The 19,413-nt window shown below is 47.0% G+C and overlaps 1 protein-coding gene across 1 annotated transcript; it reads left to right on the top strand.

Annotated features, from left to right (window-relative positions):
• The first annotated feature begins 9,087 nt into the window (after window positions 1–9,087).
• LOC101758038 (probable cation transporter HKT7) lies at window positions 9,088–18,579 on the top strand. The gene is made up of 4 exons (XM_022828549.1): window positions 9,088–9,994; window positions 13,644–14,932; window positions 17,592–17,813; window positions 18,050–18,579. Exons 1-4 carry the CDS (start codon window positions 9,125–9,127, stop codon window positions 18,246–18,248), a joined length of 2,580 nt encoding a protein of 859 aa, XP_022684284.1. The 5' UTR covers window positions 9,088–9,124; the 3' UTR covers window positions 18,249–18,579.
• The last annotated feature ends 834 nt before the right edge of the window (window positions 18,580–19,413 follow it).

Below are 19,413 nucleotides of genomic sequence, written 5' to 3'. Positions count from 1 at the left end.
TCTCGAGTGACAGGAAATCACTTAACTTTTACCGTGTCCCTATTTAGCATAGAACCTACACGACCTAACATGCTAGTATTCAAACATGGGTACTAGGAGCACGCAACTAAGGTTTCAATACAACTCCTACAAACTTAATGCACAAACATAAGTAATAAGAGTATTGTATGAATTTGGAAAATCAGGATTATGCTCCAGGGCTGGCCTTCTTATCCTAAATCAGCTTTGGGCTCTTCCAAACTTTGGTTCGGGCCTTGGTTTGCCTCGATCACATTCAGCTCAGCAGGAGGGTGTCCTTCTTCGCGTTCCGGGACAAGCTCGTACGTTCCGTCGGTGAGGTTAGCTTCTACACGAGATGCATATGCATAAGATTTCTTTTCTTTTGGCCACATTCATCTAGACAAGTTTGTAATCATTTCTTTTCTTCACAAAACAAGCTAGGTTGGAAAGAAAAATAGATTTTATTTTTGATGGTGATTGTGTACACATATGAAATTCTTCTTAGAAACTTATTATTCAAAAGATAATAGCTGGTGTTTTGGTACTGTTTAGCAAACCTTTTAAGGATGATCATGCTACTGATGAAGAACATAAATCATCATTTGTGGGCCTACAAATACTAGTAGCATTCATCATTAATAAATTAACTAGCCTTCAACATGAATAAATATTTTAGGAAGCATCTGCTAATATATGAACATGAATGATTTACAGGAGCTTTCTCCCTGCACATGAAGTCTACTGTAAAAATTAAGATGGATTTGACAACTACATATATTTTACTAAAAATCAAATATGGTTATTCTGCAGATATGAAGAATGATTTATAACTAGAGTTGTATCATCCGTTTATCTCTACAAATTTTACAGAATGGTTTTCAACACTAGCAGATCCTACTATGAATTTATCAGGATTTAAGGCACATAAGAACTATTTATTCCACAATAAGAAGATTAAACAACATGTATTTTTATAAGCAATAGAAACACATATTTCGCAGGAACAAGTATTTTTACTAGGTATACATGAGCATCAAGAAGCTACCAAAATTTATTTCATATTTTTATCCTTTTTCTAGGATTTTCTACAGATTTCCAAATTTTCAACCATTTCAATGCATTTTATTCAAATTTGAATTTCCTCTTTTACCCAACGACCGTTACACTTTTCAAGGTTCACAACTAGGCCCCTAGGTTTTGCACTAAGGCCCCTAAAACTAAACCATAGCTTGCAATGTGGCCCCTCGGCCAGCCGGCGGCGCGGGAGGCGCGATTCTGGTGAGGTTCGGCCGCTAGGTCGTGGGCTGAGGGCACGGAAGCGATGAGTGACTCACCGACGACCGGATTGATGTGGGGCTCGGGGTCGGAGAATGGTCGGCGAGGTCTCGCGATGGAGCAGTGACGGCGCGGCCGTTTCTGCTCGGGCGCCAGCGACGATGGCGGTGGTGGTGGCCGGTTGTGGGGTGGGGGAGGTGAAGTGGTGGTAGGGGAAGGCACTGAAGCTCTCAGGTGGCGATGGGGATGGCCGGAGGTAGGTGCTCGAAAGCGGCGGCAATGGCGGACGGCGGTGTGAGGGCGGGCAGCCGGCAAAGGCATGGGCACTAGGTCTTTTATAGCCGGCAAAGGGAAGGGAAGGGGGTGAGACGCTAGGCGTAGGCTCTCCACACATTGGGCGGCGGGATGGTGGCTGGGCAATGGCCAACGCGCGGGAGTGGCCGAGCGGCCGTGCAGTGCGCCAGCGCGCGGCGTGGTGCGCGAACGGCGGTTGGCCGGCAAGGATCTTGCCATGTAGAGGAAGGGATAGCGCGCTCGGGTTGGCCAGCGGTGGCGCCCTGTGCTGTCGCTTTGTTGCCGGCGATTGGCTTGCGGCGCGGCTGGCAGGCGCCTTGTGCCGCGTGGCACCGGCGAGCGCACTGCGGTCGCGGTGACCGCGCCCAGCGCGTCGCGTGCACGTGCGTGGCGTGCATAGGGGCTGTCTGAACACAAAATTTCTCAAAATTTTTGAATTGCACGATTAAAACTCCAAATATAAAAGTTTGAGTTCAAACTATAGGCTATGACTTCTATAAAAGCCAATAGGTGAAAAACTTGACGGATTTGGAGATAGATTTGGGGGAACTTTGGTAGAACCGGTCAAACTATTTTTGAAATTGATTTGAAATTTGGTCGAATTTCAACCTAGTTTTTGAACACTTTCCACTCAAAATAAAAAAAGTGCCAATTATGAAAGTTGCTTAATTTGAAGAGATCTACCACTTTTATATTAGCCAAAATTTAAGTCCTTATATAAAATTTATTTTTATTTTCTGCCCAAGGGAGCATCATTACAAGGGTGTTTAGCACTTAGCAGATTGGATTTGTCTTTGATCTTAACACTTAGTAAATTTGATTTGTCTTTGATCTTAGTTCTTAATTTCTCTTGATTTGCTCTTAATTACTTGAGATGTTACACTTAGCCCCCGAGTTTGAGAGCTAGCGGAGCCACCGGAGGTATTTCGAGTAGTAATTGGCGCTTTAGCCCCCGAGCTTAGGAGCTAGCGAAGCCATTACGTTGAGTGTCTTGGAGAGTCATCACCAAAGATTAACCTGTAAAAAGAGATGCATACATTATGTAGCATATTTGTAGAATTTGGAACTACTGAAATTTATTCAGTAATAAATGTAAATGTTGTGTGTCATGCTCTTGTTTTGGCTATATTTCTCCCGAGTAGTTAGTCTGTTATGTTTAGGCTTTCAGTCCCTGTTTAGCCATTGCCATTACGTGTGTGAGATCTTTGTATCTCGTGTACGTGTACTGGCGCTGCTGTTTGCACGACTGAGATCTTTTTACCTCGTGTATGTGTGCTAGCGTTTAGGCCAGAAGATCTGAGGCTATCACGAATTAAGGCGTGTTCTGCTCGAGGAGATTAGTAATCATTAAGAGAAGATATAAGTAGTCGGCATTGCGACAAAAGAGAGCGTGAGTATGCTTAAAGTAGTCATTGAGACTTGTTCGCCTTTTGGCAAGAAGAGCGCGTGTTGTGCGCATAGGATTTGTGTCTCCTTAGGGTGTAGCCGTTGTGAAGCTTCAGTATTCAGTGCATCAAATATGTGGCTCTTGCCTCCAAAATTCAATATACCAAACTTGTGGTAGTGCCTTTGAAACTCAGTGCACCAAACTTGTGGCTGTAGCCTCCGTAATTCGGTGTACCAAGCACGTAGCTGTCGGTCAACATCCCCCAAGAGTAGTCGGCGAAGTGTAGCTCTGGAGGGTAATTCCCGTCGAGAGACGTACACAAATAAGTAGGTGACGTATTGCCCAACCATGCTGAAAACTAAGCCAGAGAAAAAAATTATTAAAAAAGTGACTTAGCTTAATTCGTGGACGATTGTCGATGAAGTCATGTCGATTGTTGATGAAGCCAACTAGTCAGAGTCGATTCCTGACTAATTTTCTAGTCGAAACGAGTAGTCGAAGTAGTCGCCGGCAAGCAGATGCAGCCGGATGTCGATGTAATCAAAGTTGTCGCTAGCTTGTTGGCGAGCGCTACGCAAGTAGTTATAGATCGCGAGCTTGCTACTTGTAGCAAGGAGATACTGCAAGCCTTCTGGTAGCTTAGTTATGTGCGCATAGCACAAGTCCACGAAATTGGTTTGTGCGGACAGAACAGCAGCACTCGTGATTGCTTTTGCCCCATGCACCGATCCTCGTGCATGCTGTTGAAACTTTGTCTCCGCCAGCACCACAAAGATGAGATTCCTGGCATCCGTTCCACGAATCCACTTCGAAATCTATCTTGACGAATCCGACTTGGAACAGATGCATAGTAGCTTGTAGAAGAAACCAGACGGGAACTCGGAATTTGAGTCCGTTTGCCTTAACTCATCGCAGCAACATGTTGAGGCATCAATTGGTTCTAGAGGTATCCTGAGGTAGTATATTGGTTGGTGGGGAATCATCGAATCTGAAACTCGAAGGTAAAAGTGAGGATATAAGACACGGATTTATACAGATTCGGGCCACGAGAGTAGTGTAATACCCTACGTCCTGTTTGGGGTGTTGTATATTGTGTCCTGCACTTTGGTGTTGTGTAGCTTGATTGTTGGCTATTGATGATAGTTCTAAGCCTGCCGATCTAAGTACCCCTGCCCTCCTTTATATACTTAGGGAGCGGGATTACTAGTCGGTTACAAGGAGGAGTTCTAGTAGGATTAGCATAAGTCCTAGTAGGATTATAGAGGAATCCTAGTAGGAGTCCGTCTTCTTCTTTCCTTGCGGGTACTGGGTATTTATCCCCGACAGCAGGGACCCCCTCCAAAGCAATTCAATCCAACCAACACACAGGACGTAGGGTATTACGCAATCTAGCGGAACGAACCTGTCTCAATCGTGTGTTCGAGTTCACCTTCGAGTTCCTAATCTCGGCGAGCCCCACGCACTAAACACTACCTCGGACACCCTTCTCGGTAAGTTGCCGGATCTAAACACCGACACGCAGGTCCGGTGCGGCTTGGGTGGGGCTGGCAGGAGCTGCGATCGGTGCAGCTACGGACGGCGCAGGCGGAGGAGGTGCAGGCAAGGCTGGTGGAGGAGTGTTGGCAAGTAGCGGACGATGCGGGCGGATGAGCAGCAGCTTGGATTGGATATTTGTGTCTCCGTCCTTCTCATCTCGATCCCAGAATTACTAATTTGTTTGGAATGTGTAACTAAATTTGACATGTGGATGAATTCGTGTGGTGGAAGTGTTGATTGGCTTGGGATTGTGCAAGTGTTGATTTCCTTCGAGGATCCTGCTTCTTGAATGCTCATTCTCGACATCGAATATGGCGACGTGAGCTGCAGCGTGGCTACGAATACGGCGGCACGAGCGGCTACGGCCAGCCTTTTTTCCCTAAAATTATCTTTGCTCCGCCAGCGCAGATAGTATCTATGCTGGCGGGTGGTCTAAGAGGCCCGCCAGCGCAAATAGCTATTTGAGCTGACTTAAGGTTGCTGACGGGTGCAGTATCCATAGCACAAACCTCTTCTAGCCACGAGCTTAAAAGTTTTTTGGCGTAGCGGGGGAGAGCACCAAAACACAACGCGGCCGGGCACGCGGCTCGCGAGGAAGTTTGACGTTTTTCGACGCCGGTCACGGGAATCCTCCTCCTCCTCACGTATTTTCCTGTGTGCTAGAGTGTTCTAGTTGCATGATCGGTGGGCACCGGGCTCGTGCGGGCTGTGTGGGTGGGTTACCTACGAGGCTACGACTACGAGAGGCTACAACACGAAGACTAACACGAGTTGAAGAACGTCGTCGTCGTCGCGGCGTCGCGAGAGCACATCGATGGGCCGGCGAATCGATCGCAAGGCCCGGGCGCGAGCTGCATGCAGCACGCAGATTTCCACGAAACAAAGCTAGCGATCGCGTAGTCGTCGGCGCCGCTCGGCGTCCGGCTCTGGCTGACGCGACGGTGAAGCCAAACCAACCACTCCGGCCGCGCGCGGCCGCTCCCCGTCTTCGACGACGTCCACCAGCCTGTGGTCTCTTCTAGCGATGCATTATATATTCACTGGCAAGTGATGGATGATCGAGTCATACCAGGTCGACGACGTACAGACGTACAGTGAAATAATACTCCATCACTTGCCATCATCGACGACTTCCGAGAGGCGCCTGCTGATTCCTTTAACATGCTTAGCCGGGTTTCTATTTTTGTCTCCCATGCACGGGCAGGGTAGCCGCCGTCGGCATATGGTGGTCACATACAAAGCGAGCGGCTAGGTCATTGCTAGGACACATGACCGTCATCGCTGCAAAAACTTGACAACGTTCAAACACACGACTACTAGATCTCCTAGAGCTACATCTTGATCTGAATTTCACGTCGACGGGGTTGTGCGCATAAATATCCGCGGTCGGCTCGCTCAATGTGCTCGACAGTATGCACCATGCAAGGACGAACTATCCGTGTGTGCACTTTGGATCCGTCCAGTGGGCAACTAGCTCGTCGAGAGCTGGTCATAGAACTCCCTATCAAGCACATATAACCTTTCTACGTATTGAGTATTTCGATTGTTCACACGAAAGTACTATAAGGACGAAAACTATCCGCGCGCGCATTTCGGGTCCCTCCAGTGGGCTACTAGCTCGAGAGTTGGTGATAGGACTCCCTTTCAAGCAGATATTTTTTCTTTATGTTGAGTATTCCGATTGCTCACACGAAAGTACTATAAGGACGAAAACTATATGATGTTGATTAGTTTAATTTTGAACTGTTCAGCATCATATATAAAAGGAGTGAGGAGTACTAGAGAACAAGCAGCCGCTGGCATGCGTGCATTTAAACCGAATATATCTAGGACCATACCGATCAGGTTATTGCTATGTTAGTCCGCGAGGTGCTAAAATACTTCGCATTATTCACATTGATCAGATGGAAATTAATAGGAAACACCATCACGTGAGTTGGGGACGTTGTTTGTGCTACGATGGTGTGCGATGGGTAAATAATATGTTTTTTTTTTCATTTTGAAACACAACATAGTCACACATCGTCGAAATGCATGCCCACTTACCCTTATAGATGCACGCACCTAACCTCATTGAACACCTAGGATAGAAGAGATTGGATCGACAAATTTCAAGATTGATAAAAGTCTATTGACAGACATATCACCTGGCCATATTAATGAGACACACATGGTACGCCATACTACTACATCTAAAGTTGAGCTAGCTAAATTTAGCAGCTAAGGATCCAAACAGGGCAGCTAAAATCCAGCTAAAGATTCCAGCTAAACTTTAGCCCTTTTTAACTGGTTCCAACTTGCTAAACCAGCTAAACCCAAGTAAAAATATCCTCCACTACCTCGGTAAAAATCCCATGCAACCCGCCCAATCCTTCCCACCCCTGCGCCTCCCTCCCGAAAAAACTCCTCCTCTCCCTCTTGCAATTCCCCATCTCTCCGTAACACAGCACCGCTGCCAGGCCACCCCGCCGCAGCCAGCCCACCCCTCCTCTCCCTCCCGCAGGTCCCCTCCTCTCGCGCACGACTCCATCCCGCCGTGACCCAGCGTCGGCGGGTGGTGTGGGCGCCGGCGACGTGCTGTCCGGCCACCTCATGGTGCGGCGCGGCATCAGTAGCGGGCGCGCATGTCGGGGCATGGTGGGCGAGTGCATGGAGTACGTGGACGACGAGGGTGACGTGGCCGGGATGGCCACCGGCGGCAGCGGCAAGCGGTGGGTGCTGCAGGACAGGTCTGGGTACATCGGCTATGACACGGTGGGCGCCTTGTTGGTCTCAAAGGAATTTGACAATCCAAGTTTCAATGGGAATAATACTCGTAATTGGAAGACTGATCTTCCTTTACAATGGGGTAGGACTCCCCTTTTACAGTGATCCATAAGCTACTTTACATTTTCAAGAATATCCTTACTCAACCATTACATTCCTAGGATATGCCGTACATAGAGGTCATTGAGGAAAATGTGTACAAATTAAACTTTTCCATATGGTCACGTTTCTCACGCCTTCCGCCTTCTAACCTTGAGACTTCGTCTTTGTTCGAAGTTGATCGTCTAGCCTCGAGACTTCACTCGCGATCTAAGATGAACGCCCAGCCTCGAGGCGCCTGCTTCATTGAGCCTTGTCGAGAGGCGTTAACCTCGCATAGTTCTCTGAGCATCATTCTTGAGTAAAGGGAAAAAAGATAAAAGCTCGGTGTTCAGAACCGACCCCGAACACTCGAGGGTTAATTGTTAGAAGTGCCTCCATAGAGCGTGCGAGGTTAAAGGAGTTCAGCTTTCCTTGTTGCTGAAGCGCAATTTGTGAGGTTAATTTTAAGACATGCTAACAACGTTCGAGGGTAACCGAGTTTTACTTCTCGGTTTGGAACCTGCAAGGCTAGAAGGGATTCGCGCTTCTTTATATAACGTAGAACTTGCGAGGTCAAAGTGTTTCTTATGCTGTGGACGTCGCTCGAGGGTGTTTAGGTTTTGGACAGCTGCGACGCGCTACTCAGGGACAACGTGCCCTGCTCCCAGCACGTCGCTGAGCTGAGCGCTGCACGCGTCATCTCCGGTTAATACAAATCATGTATTTGTCGCGGCTAATTAAGAGGTTGCTGCTAGCTTGATGGTGATGCTTGTTTAGGAGTTTGGAGGCATGGCTGATCGGTTGTGCAGTGGATATGTATGTGTCTGTTATGTTCTGTGTTCTACCTTTCGGTATGACGGTATTGTTTGTCTTTAGCCTTTCAAAGAACCTTCTCTATTTTTTCCCTTTACTTTGTGCAACATACAGAGCAACGGAGCACAGCAACAGCAGCTCCTGGCGAGATACAGAACAACGGAACAGAGCAACAGAAGAGATACAAGTGCAATCAAGAAGGGTAGCATGATAACTTATTTTTAACAACTACCATTTATCATTATTTTTAACCATTTAGGTAGCTAAAGTTTAGCCAGCTAAACAAAAGTTTCCAAACTTTAGCTAGCTAAACTTTAGATGGGTGGATCCAAACATGATCTAATTAGTGGTAAATGGATACTTGTGGCTTATATATAGATAATATAATATGATAAGGCCTAAAGCACTACTATTTATTATGCCAATTTAATGCACTTTCTCATCTCAAGTATAACATGAAACAAGTTCAAGTGGGATTGTATTTTTGACTTCGAATCATATTCTGCAGTGCCATTTTCTAATTCTGAATTTGTTTTCACAAGGCAGGCAAGTTGAACAACGTCACTACGACTAGTATCTATATGTAACTTGGTCAATCACCAAGTGGGATTCACGTTGGAGGTACGTCGTACTGCGTTGTTTCCTGAGAGGAAACTAGTACATGAAACAAGTGGGATTGTATTTTACACTTTGAGTCCTATATATTCTGCAGTTCTAATTCTGAATTTATTTTCACCAGACAGGCAAATTGAACAAACGTCACTACTGCTAGTGTCTACATGTAGCTTGGTCTTCTTGGCATAAAGAAACTGAAACAATTGAGGCCCAAGGGTTTACTTTCCACGTGTTGGACTGACATAGCAGGATGCAGGAACACCCACCATCTCCCTAGCTAGTTATATATATACAAGTGCCTACAAGCTCTCAGGTACACAGAACTCGCATGCAGATATATAGCTCGCACGTCCCACAATGGCCGGAGCACACAAGCTTGGCGAGCTCTTGCACCACCTGCGCCAGTGCTCGGCGGCCGCGCTCGACCGCGCAATGTCCCTGGTGTGCTCGCTCTCCCAGGCCTACGCGGAGCACCGGGTGACGGAGCGCGTGGCGCGGTCGCGGCGCACGCTCGACGGCCAGGTGTGGCGCGCCGCCGTCGACGGCGCGGCGCGCCTCAACTCGCTCCTCATCCATGTCGTCTACTTCGTCGCCCTCTCCTGCGCCGGATGGGGCCTCCTCTCGGCGCTCAAGGTGCGGGCGCCCCACGGGAGCCCCCGCGGCATCGACATGTTCTTCACCGCCGTGTCGGCCGCGACGGTGTCGAGCATGTCCGCCGTCGAGATGGAGGTGTTCTCCAACGGCCAGCTCCTGATCATCACCGCGCTCATGTTCGCCGGCGGCGAGGTGTTCATATCGCTCGTGGGGCTCGCGTCCAAATGGTCCAAGCTGAGGAAGCAGATCATAAACAGGTCCCAGCGCGTCGAGAGCCACGACGACGGCGTCGAGCTCGAGACGCCGGCAGCCATCGCCGCCGAGGCCGAGGCCGCTGCCGACGCCGATGACGAGAGGTCGTCGATGACGATCACCACCGTCACCGAAGATCACACCGGCCCGGTGGTGGACGCGAAGATGCTGCGGCTCAACGCGGTGCGCTCCATGTTCTACATCGTCCTGGCCATCCTCCTCGTGGTGCACGTCGTGGGCGCCGTCGCCGTGGCGGTGTACATGCACGCGGCGCCCGGCGCGCGGCAGACCCTGCGGCGCAAGGCCCTGAACGTGTGGACCTTCGCTGTGTTCACGACGGTGTCCACGTTCTCCAGCTGCGGGTTGGTGAAGGCTCGCAGTGTAGTGGCAATGGCTTCCAGCTCCTCCTTGGGCGCGTTGGCGATGAGCAGCTCTGGTGGCAGCAACTCCTCCTCCGAGCGCGGCGGCTGGCTTCTCCTCGGGCACGGCCTCCTTTTCCTCCTCTTCTCTTATTCTCACCTCCTCTCCTCCTCTTCCCCTCTCTTCTTCCCGGTTGGTGGCGGCGGCTAGGGGAGGACCTCGGATGGATCGGTGGCGAGGTTGCTGGCTGGGGCTATTTATAGCCCGCGGCCGGGCTAGGGCAGCGGGGTAGCGTGCCAAGAGCTACGCGCCGTTGATCCTCGACGGGTGCGCTAGGGCATGGCGTGGTGGCCATCTAGCGGCTCAGCGTTAGGGTTTGGAGGCGCGAGGCGAGGGAAAAAGCGGGGTTTTCCCATGACGGAAGACTCCGTAAGGTGTGGGGGGGGGGGGGCGCACGGCCGTGTATTGTGGGCTAGCACGGCAAGCTCGCCTCGTCGCCCCCGCACGCGCCGCGCGTGAGGCGTACGGCATGAGGAGGAAGAAAGGGGAGCATTGTTGGCTGACGAGCGGGCCCAGCGCGTCAGCAAGGGAAAGAAAGAGGGTGCGGTGGTGTTGGCGGCCTAGCGGGCGGGTTGGGCCGCCGTAGCGAGCCGGCCTGCTGGCCCAGGTGGTGAGGCTTGGCGGGTGGTTGGCGGGCCAGACCGGTTTGGCATCGGGCCAGACTGGGGTTAGATGTCAGGTTAGCTTTAGGTTTGGATTCGTTTTTAGTTTGAATTTTGAATTAGATTAAAAATTCAAAAACACACATATTTGAGAGTCAAATAAAATCCAAAAAGAGCCAAATCAACTAGCACACATGTTTTAAAAATTAATTTGATATCTAATTTATTAGGGAATTTTAGACGAGAGTATAATTTGTCTTCCATTTTCAAATGAGCACACAATTCAAACAAAAACTTTTAAATTTTATGAAAATTTCACTCATTTTAATATTTCAAAAAGATGAGCTCACATGCTTGCCGTTAACAATATATTCAACACAATGATTACTAGTTAATTACGTACATAATGCATGTATTCTCAAATGTAGATCACTTTAGCTTTTGCTTTAGCATTTTGTAAAAGCAGAGGGGCCATGCCCCCTCCTTGATTTGGCCATCAAGAAGCTCTGCCCCACCTCTCGACCTTCTTGCTACTCCCTACGTTGATCTTTATATGACGTATTTTAACCGTTCAAGTTCACGCTTTGATCAATGGTTAATGTCCAATAATATGGTAGCTAGGTGACATAAGACTAATACTACTAGGTGACACCAATCTAATTCGTGTGGCGGAAATGGCTGGGAACAGTGATATTGAACGGTATTGACAGGACAACATGGCCGTGCACACAAATCGTTGTACATATATTCTTTAATTTCTCGAGCAAAAGTCATTGCACATGACAGGACAACATGGCCGTGCACACAAATCATTGTACATATATTCTTTAATTTCTCGAGCAAAAGTCATGACACAAACGTATTTATCTCCAGACATATATACGTGTGGCATAAGATAAATACTCTTATTAGATTTGTATTAAAATCACTTGGTAATTCGTTTTTACTTTGTATTTTGTTAATAAAATAGCATGATCGATTTAGAAAATATAATATGATATCTAAACATAAGCAAATGAAGTAGTAAACCTCACCGTTTTCTTCTTTAATGGGACTTTACTACCTAGTTATAAAAAATTGGAAGAATCCCATAATATGAAATAGGTTTTATTATTTACCATGAAATATGTCTTGATACTTGACAGTGTATTTATTTGGTATTATAATGTTAATATATTCTTCTATAAACTTAGAGTTAGAGAAGTTTGGCTGAAACTTAAATGATCTATATTTGTGGGGAGAGTTTACATATACTTGAAAGACCAGTGTGTCTCGGTTGGGAAAAAAAAAAGCCTTCTCGTGTGGCTGAAATGGCTGGGTACAGTGATATCGAACAGGAAAATATGGGCGTGCGGGTGGATACTAGGGGTTAAACTTTAGCAGTGTCACATCGGATGTTCGGATACTAATTAGGAAGACTAAACATGAGCTAATTATAAAACTAATTGCAGAACCCCTGTGCTAATTCACGAGATGAATCTATTAAATCTAATTAATTCATCATTAGCAATTGGTTACTGTAGCACGACATTGTCAAATCATGGACTAATTAGGCTTAATAGATTTGTCTCGCGAATTAGATTCCATCTGTGCAATTAGTTTTGTAATTAGCCTATGTTTAATACTCCTAATTAGCATCCAAACATTCGATGTGACAGGTGCTAAACTTTAGCACGAGGTATCCAAACATCCAAAACGATCTATATTTGTGGAGAGAGTATAACTAGACCTGAAAGGCGAACTAGTGTTTCTCGGTTGGGAAAAAATGCTTTCTTACATGACATCGATCTAATTCGTGGCTAAAATTAATGGCTGGGAATAGCGGTATCGTTGAACAGTAGTATTGGCAGGACAACATGGCCGTGTGCACAAATCACTCTTGTACATATATTCTTCAATTATTTCTCGAGCAAAAAGTCTGCACACACGTGCATATCTCCAGAGAGATGTATAGAATAATCGAAAGAAGGAACGGTACGGTGCGCGGATCTATGGATAATCCAGAGCCACATGGGGGCTCCTCTTCCTCTTGCCGCGAATAAGATCTAATCCCGATCGAGAAGCACGTTTATACGCCGGGTTCCTGGGTTCCTAACTTCAATTAGTATCGGTTCATGGGTTCCTCGGTTTATGGGTTCCTAGGTTCTGCGAGTTTTTAATTTGCTTTAACTTCAAAATTTCCGCTTTAATCATTGTACGATGTCTAACTCCTATTCAATTTTGTATCATGCAAATTTGTCGGAGAAAAAGATTTCACAGACTCCGATGTTGTAAACGAGTCAACTCTAAGAGATAGACCAAATCGGATCTTGAAAAACACATATAAGTTCCTCGACAACCAGCATTACAAGAAGTACATACTTCTACTGTACAACTTCAAGCGAGCTTTAGCTATGCATATATGTACAGCTTCTACTGGATACTCCCTTATTATCGTGGTTCATCAAAGCGCAGTTTATATCCCGAACTCTTTGAGGAAACCAAGAGATCATAAAAAAAATCTCATAGACATTCTGAACAAAGCATGGGTTCAATTCCGTTGACATCACACGGGTGAATTCAAGAAGAAATTTTATTTGAAGCTAAATTCTCGGTATACGTTGAATTTTCACTTCTCGTGACACTTCTTTCAACGCAACAAATATACCAAATATTTGCAGAGAGTACGTACCGGAGGTACGTCGTACTGCGTTGTTTCCTGAGAGGAAACTAGTACATGAAACAAGTGGGATTGTATTTTACACTTTGAGTCCTATATATTCTGCAGTTCTAATTCTGAATTTATTTTCACCAGACAGGCAAATTGAACAAACGTCACTACTGCTAGTGTCTACATGTAGCTTGGTCTTCTTGGCATAAAGAAACTGAAACAATTGAGGCCCAAGGGTTTACTTTCCACGTGTTGGACTAACATAGCAGGATGCAGGAACACTCACCATCTCCCTAGTTATATATATACAGGTGCCTACAAGCTCTCAGGTACACAGAACTCGCATGCAGACATATAGCTCGCACGTCCCACAATGGCCGGAGCACACAAGCTTGGCGAGCTCTTGCACCACCTGCGCCAGTGCTCGGCGGCCGCGCTCGACCGAGCAATGTCCCTGGTGTGCTCGCTCTCCCAGGCCTACGCGGAGCACCAGGTGACGGAGCGCGTGGCGCGGTCGCGGCGCACGCTCGGCGGCCAGGTGTGGCGCGCCGCCGTCGACGTCGCGGCGCGCCTCAACTCGCTCCTCATCCATGTCGTCTACTTCGTCGCCCTCTCCTGCGCCGGATGGGGCCTCCTCTCGGCGCTCAAGGTGCGGGCGCCCCACGGGAGCCCCCGCGGCATCGACATGTTCTTCACCGCCGTGTCGGCCGCGACGGTGTCGAGCATGTCCGCCGTCGAGATGGAGGTGTTCTCCAACGGCCAGCTCCTGATCATCACCGCGCTCATGTTCGCCGGCGGCGAGGTGTTCATATCGCTCGTGGGGCTCTCGTCCAAATGGTCCAAGCTGAGGAAGCGGATCATAAACAGGTCCCAGCGCGTCGAGAGCCACGACGACGGCGTCGAGCTCGAGACGCCGGCAGCCATCGCCGCCGAGGCCGAGGCCGCTGCCGACGCCGATGACGAGAGGTCGTCGATGACGATCACCACCGTCACCGAAGATCACACCGGCCCGGTGGTGGACTCGAAGATGCTGCGGCTCAACGCGGTGCGCTCCATGTTCTACATCGTCCTGGCCATCCTCCTCGTGGTGCACGTCGTGGGCGCCGTCGCCGTGGCGGTGTACATGCACGCGGCGCCCGGCGCGCGGCAGACCCTGCGGCGCAAGGCCCTGAACGTGTGGACCTTCGCTGTGTTCACGACGGTGTCCACGTTCTCCAGCTGCGGGTTCATGCCGACGAACGAGAACATGATGGTATTCAGCCGGGACGTGCCGCTGCAGCTGCTGCTCGTCCCGCAGGCGCTGGTGGGGAACACGCTGTTCCCGCCGCTGCTGGCGGCGTGCGTGTGGGCGGCGGCGGCGGCGACGCGGCGGCAGGACCTCGCGGAGATGGCCCGGAAGGGCAGCGGCGAGGACCTGCTCCCGGCGCGGCGGTGCTGGATGCTGGCCGGGACGGTGGCGTGGTTCCTCGCCGTGCAGGTGGCGCTGGTGTGCGCGATGGAGTGGGGCGGCGCGCTGCAGGGTCTGAGCTCCGGGGAGAAGGTGGCGAACGCGCTGTTCCTCGCCGTGAACTCCCGGCACACCGGCGAGTCCACCCTCGACCTCTCCACGCTCGCGCCGGCCATCCTCGTGCTCTTCGTCCTCATGATGTGAGTGCCCTGATCCCTCGTTATTCTCTCACTGCACCTCGTTTAATCCACGCTGTATGACTAGGACTTCCTTGACCTACACGTGGCCACGACGTACGTGGGAGCACACGAGGCAGTTGCGCTAGCTTTTTCACCCAGCTGCTGCCAATAAGGATGCCTACGACTACGAGAGTGCATCCTGTGGCATACGCGTGTGCTTAGTCTTGACGATCGACGCATAACTTTTACAGCACGTGTTTCTCTTTCGCGCGGCATATCTGCTTGTCGTTTCCCGCGTTGCACAAGCTACACGAAGGGGGTTCCACCAGTTCCTCTGTTCCTCGCTCGACTCCCTCCATCAATACTAGTACCTCCTCTGTTTTTAAACATAATGATGATTGGTTTGAGCAGAAGGGGTATTTAAATAATTGACTCTTCAAGATTAGTTTGCTGCTATCATATGATGTATAGGGGCTTCATCGTGCACGTTACCTGTACGAGAATCTTCAATAGTTTGATGGCTGCTTATTGTCTCTTTTGTTTCAGGCATAGATTGACTACGCAGCACGTTCTAGTATTTTAGTAATCCAGGTGTCCCTTTTTGTTTCGAACGCTCCCGGGAAAAGAAAAAGAGCTTGATCTCCTCGACCTACCTGGGTCCAACTAGGATCAAACCCATTAATTTTAAATTAACCTAAGCTATCCTTTTCTTGTTAGCTTAGTGAGCTCAGCCCGTTGCTGCCCACGTATAAGCTGCACAGCTAGTGATACCATTGGATAGTGGATATAGTTGTAGGTCAGTTAGCTAGTTTATTTTTATCATCCAAAATCCTGAATAATTCATATGCACGAGTTTCTTGGGTATGTAGTCCAAAATCCGGTCAGTTAGGCATATATTCACAACTTGCAGCCAGTTGCCACTTGCCAGCCCTACGTAAATATCCTCCTCCATAGTAGTAAAGTTTCTTAAGGTGTAAATTGCAAAATGCCCCGTCATACTCATCCATCCCAAATTATTCATTCCAAGAATCTTGGAGAGTTAAAGTATCTTAAATTTGACCAAATTTATATGATAATATAATAACATTTATGATATCATCAAAGTATCATTAGATTCTTCATCAATTATATTTTCATAGTATACCTATTTGATGTCATAAATCTTTATAATTTTCTCTATAATTTTGGTCAAACTTGAGATGCTTTGACTCTCCAAGATTCTTGAAATGACTTATGGGATGGGAGTACATCATAACGATGCACTATTCTAACTTTCTAAGATTAAGTGTAGTGGAATCTTCTAGAACGGACAAGCACCGCACAGGGACCGAAACGAAAATCCCAAAGTTTCTCCTCATGAATCACTGTACCTCTTTTCTTATGGACAATTCGGTTAGTTTCCGTCTTAGCCTCGTACGTGCCGTTGTCAATTCACGGGCACGGTCCTTGTCTTGACCTCGCTGCCAAATAATGGAGCAAAATAACTCATTCCAAGCACCCAATATTGGACCACAAATGGATCGCAGCCAGTTAGCTCCATGTAACCACAAGTCAGTATTCAAATTTCAACCTTCCAGATCACAACATGAAGATGAAGGTGGCCATGATATTCCAAGCCTCTCCTATTCAAAACATAGACCCGTGTATCACATGCCGCCTTGGCGCCTTCATCAACTTGCCGAGAATATGCTCTCCGCCACGGGTGACATGCAAAGAACACCGCCACAGCTAGCAGACGCTATTGCACAGGAAGCAGCAATTTGGTGCGGTGCAGGCGCACATTGCCTGCTCACTTGCGGCTGGCACTTCCAGAGTTGATTTTGTCTTGCCTAATGGCTTACATTACAGGAGTTTTTGTCTCATGTAAACAGCCCCTAAGTCATTCACCGTGTGCGTGTGCCCGGTTTTAGGCCCGCGATGTTTTTAACACTTTAATCTCTTCTTAATGGAATGATACGCAGCTCTCCTGCGTATTCTATAAAAAAAAAAAAAAGAATATGCTCTCCGCGTCCAGCTCCCAAGTGTGGCGAGAAGGCTACCTTTCATGGATGACAAAATTGATGACTTGATGAGTGCGGTTGCACCGATTTTATGAATCTGATGACAAGCACTACGATCAGTAGCACTAATTTGATCGAAAGCGGGCTATTTGATGCGGAGGAATATCTAGTTAGGCAGTCAAGTAGAGACCACACCTTGCATCTAAGTTGACCTTTGCAAAGCATAATGATCTGTTCCCAATTACCTCCTGTTAATTATAGTTAAGCACTGAAGTTTACCCACTGACCAGCATTTGTAGTAGCCCCAGTAGTTACTAAGCCATTCCCATATTGTTCTCTGATGTCCATTCCCAATTATCAGCTTGGTTTCTGGCTTTCTGCAAACCAAAAACAGGCCGGAATCAATTTCAGTTCAGCCACTGAGGATAAATCAAAGCACCAGTGTTCATCGAGCAGAGTTACTGAACTGTTATCTAGTTTTGGCTTCCAAACAGAAAACAGAAGATATGTTACATGATGCAGTGGCTTCTGGTCCACCTTAGTACAAAATTGCATGCACACACCTGCATTTTCGTTGCAGTAAAGCAGTCATGTACTGGAACTTTGAGTAGAAATGCTAAATAGGAAGTACAATTTTTTCAGTCGTTCTTGCCTCAAATTCTGCTCGTTATTGCTTCCAGGTATCTACCTCCATACACAACATGGTTTCCATTTGAAGAGAATTCAACCACAAGGGATCATTCCACGGAGAGCCAGGGAATCAGGTTTCTCAAGAGCACAGTTTTATCACAACTCTCCTACCTGACAATCTTTGTCATCGCCATCTGCATCACTGAGAGGAGAAAGCTCAAAGAAGATCCCCTCAACTTCAATGTGCTCAGCATTATCGTTGAAGTCGTTAGGTAATTAGTTACTCCTAGTTGTTAACAGAAAAATAAATTCTCATGCATACAGAACAAATCGACAATATATATGATATAAGAACATCAAGTTGTGATTATGTGGTAAATGTTTGCAAAATGTCTAAGGAAATGTACATGCCTGACAAGAATACAGACTGAAAGAAACACATTTCCATTCCCTATCTTTTGGTACATTTGCTGCCTTGAATCTGACATGTTTTAGCTACGTTTTGCAGTGCTTATGGAAATGTGGGGTTTTCAATGGGCTACAGCTGCAGCAGACAGATCAATCCTGACCAACTCTGTACAGATAGATGGACTGGTTTCGCCGGGAGGTGGAGTGACTCTGGCAAACTCATACTAATTATCGTGATGTTCTTTGGGAGGCTTAAGAAGTTCAGCATGAAAGGAGGCAAAGCCTGGAAGCTTAGTTAAATGCAGCACCTGATACATTGCAGGTTCCTGTGGTTATGGAATCTGATCAAGAATACATAAAGATGCAAAACATAGAAGATATGGCTTCCTTTCTCTCCACTTTTCCCCCTATGTATTCCTTATCATCCTTGCAGAGATATTCCTGCAAGTGTTGGCAGTTTTAGATTAGGTAACGGAAAGTTAATCAAAGAAAAATAATCAATGTGCCCATTAGCCTGATTCTCTTCACACGCAGAGATGGTTTTGCCATTGCACAATAGTTTCTTGCAATTGGTTGATGCCAAAAGTTTATAATATCCAGATACAAAAATCTATTAGAGATGTCAATCAAGTGGTGGCCAATTTATATTGTATATTTAGAAGTACCTGACATCATAAAAGACTGCTTTCTGGGGGAACACGTGTCAGTAGTCATTACTTTCCAATGGAAATAAAAGGAGGAACACGTGTGCAACTGAGGTTACAATACATTTTAAATAGGAGGGAAAGGAAAAGGAAAAAAAGAAGCTCCACTAGACTTTGTGGATGCTGGCACATTTGTTCCCACAACAACAGATACAGTAGAGCAATGAAGTTATAAAGCTCGTCTTTGGGTTTTTGGAATCTGGAAGGTAAAACCACACCTCCAGTGAAATTAATATGAGTAAAAGAAACTGCAACCTGTGCTGTAGACTCGAAGTCAATTAAGATAATGCAAATGTTGCAGGCAAAGTCATAACCAGCCATTATATTTATAACCAAAATGTGGATCATTGCAGAAGAGAAACTAAATACAGCAATTTACATCGGTAATTTAAAGGAAATTACTAGAACTGAACTTCAGAAACAGAATGCACTAGTAATTGCTCTAGAGAAAAGGGAAAAAAAATTAATGCCAAACCAGAAGATGCAATTGTGAAAGATAGTATGAATTATTAAGACATCATGGGTTTGCTTGGGGAGAAAGTGATAAATCTAAATAAAGGATATCCTCAGATGCAAACACAATCCTGAATAAAGGATGCTAATCGCTGAGAATCCTTCCACTCAGGAACATATAGTGGTTACATATTATAATATTAGAAGCACATGCTCGTCCATACATCAATAATACTTGAGGATGGGGCCCTGTAGACACAATCAGCATCATAGCTACAGAGTTGGCACCTTGTCTTGCTCCATCCTA

This window comes from Setaria italica, chromosome VII (assembly GCF_000263155.2).
Source record: "Setaria italica strain Yugu1 chromosome VII, Setaria_italica_v2.0, whole genome shotgun sequence".
Classification (NCBI taxonomy): domain Eukaryota; kingdom Viridiplantae; phylum Streptophyta; class Magnoliopsida; order Poales; family Poaceae; genus Setaria; species Setaria italica.
The sequence above is the reverse complement of the archived record's forward strand: the minus strand, read 5'-3'. Positions and strand labels throughout refer to the sequence as shown.

Coding starts and splice junctions, on each gene's coding strand:
- LOC101758038 (XM_022828549.1), top strand. CDS start 9,125: ATGGCCGGAGCACACAAGCTTGGCGAGCTCTTGCACCACCTGCGCCAG. Junction 9,995..13,643: donor GGTTGGTGAAGGCTCGCAGT/GTAGTGGCAATG, acceptor GCAGACATATAG/CTCGCACGTCCCACAATGGC. Junction 14,933..17,591: donor GTGCTCTTCGTCCTCATGAT/GTGAGTGCCCTG, acceptor TATTGCTTCCAG/GTATCTACCTCCATACACAA.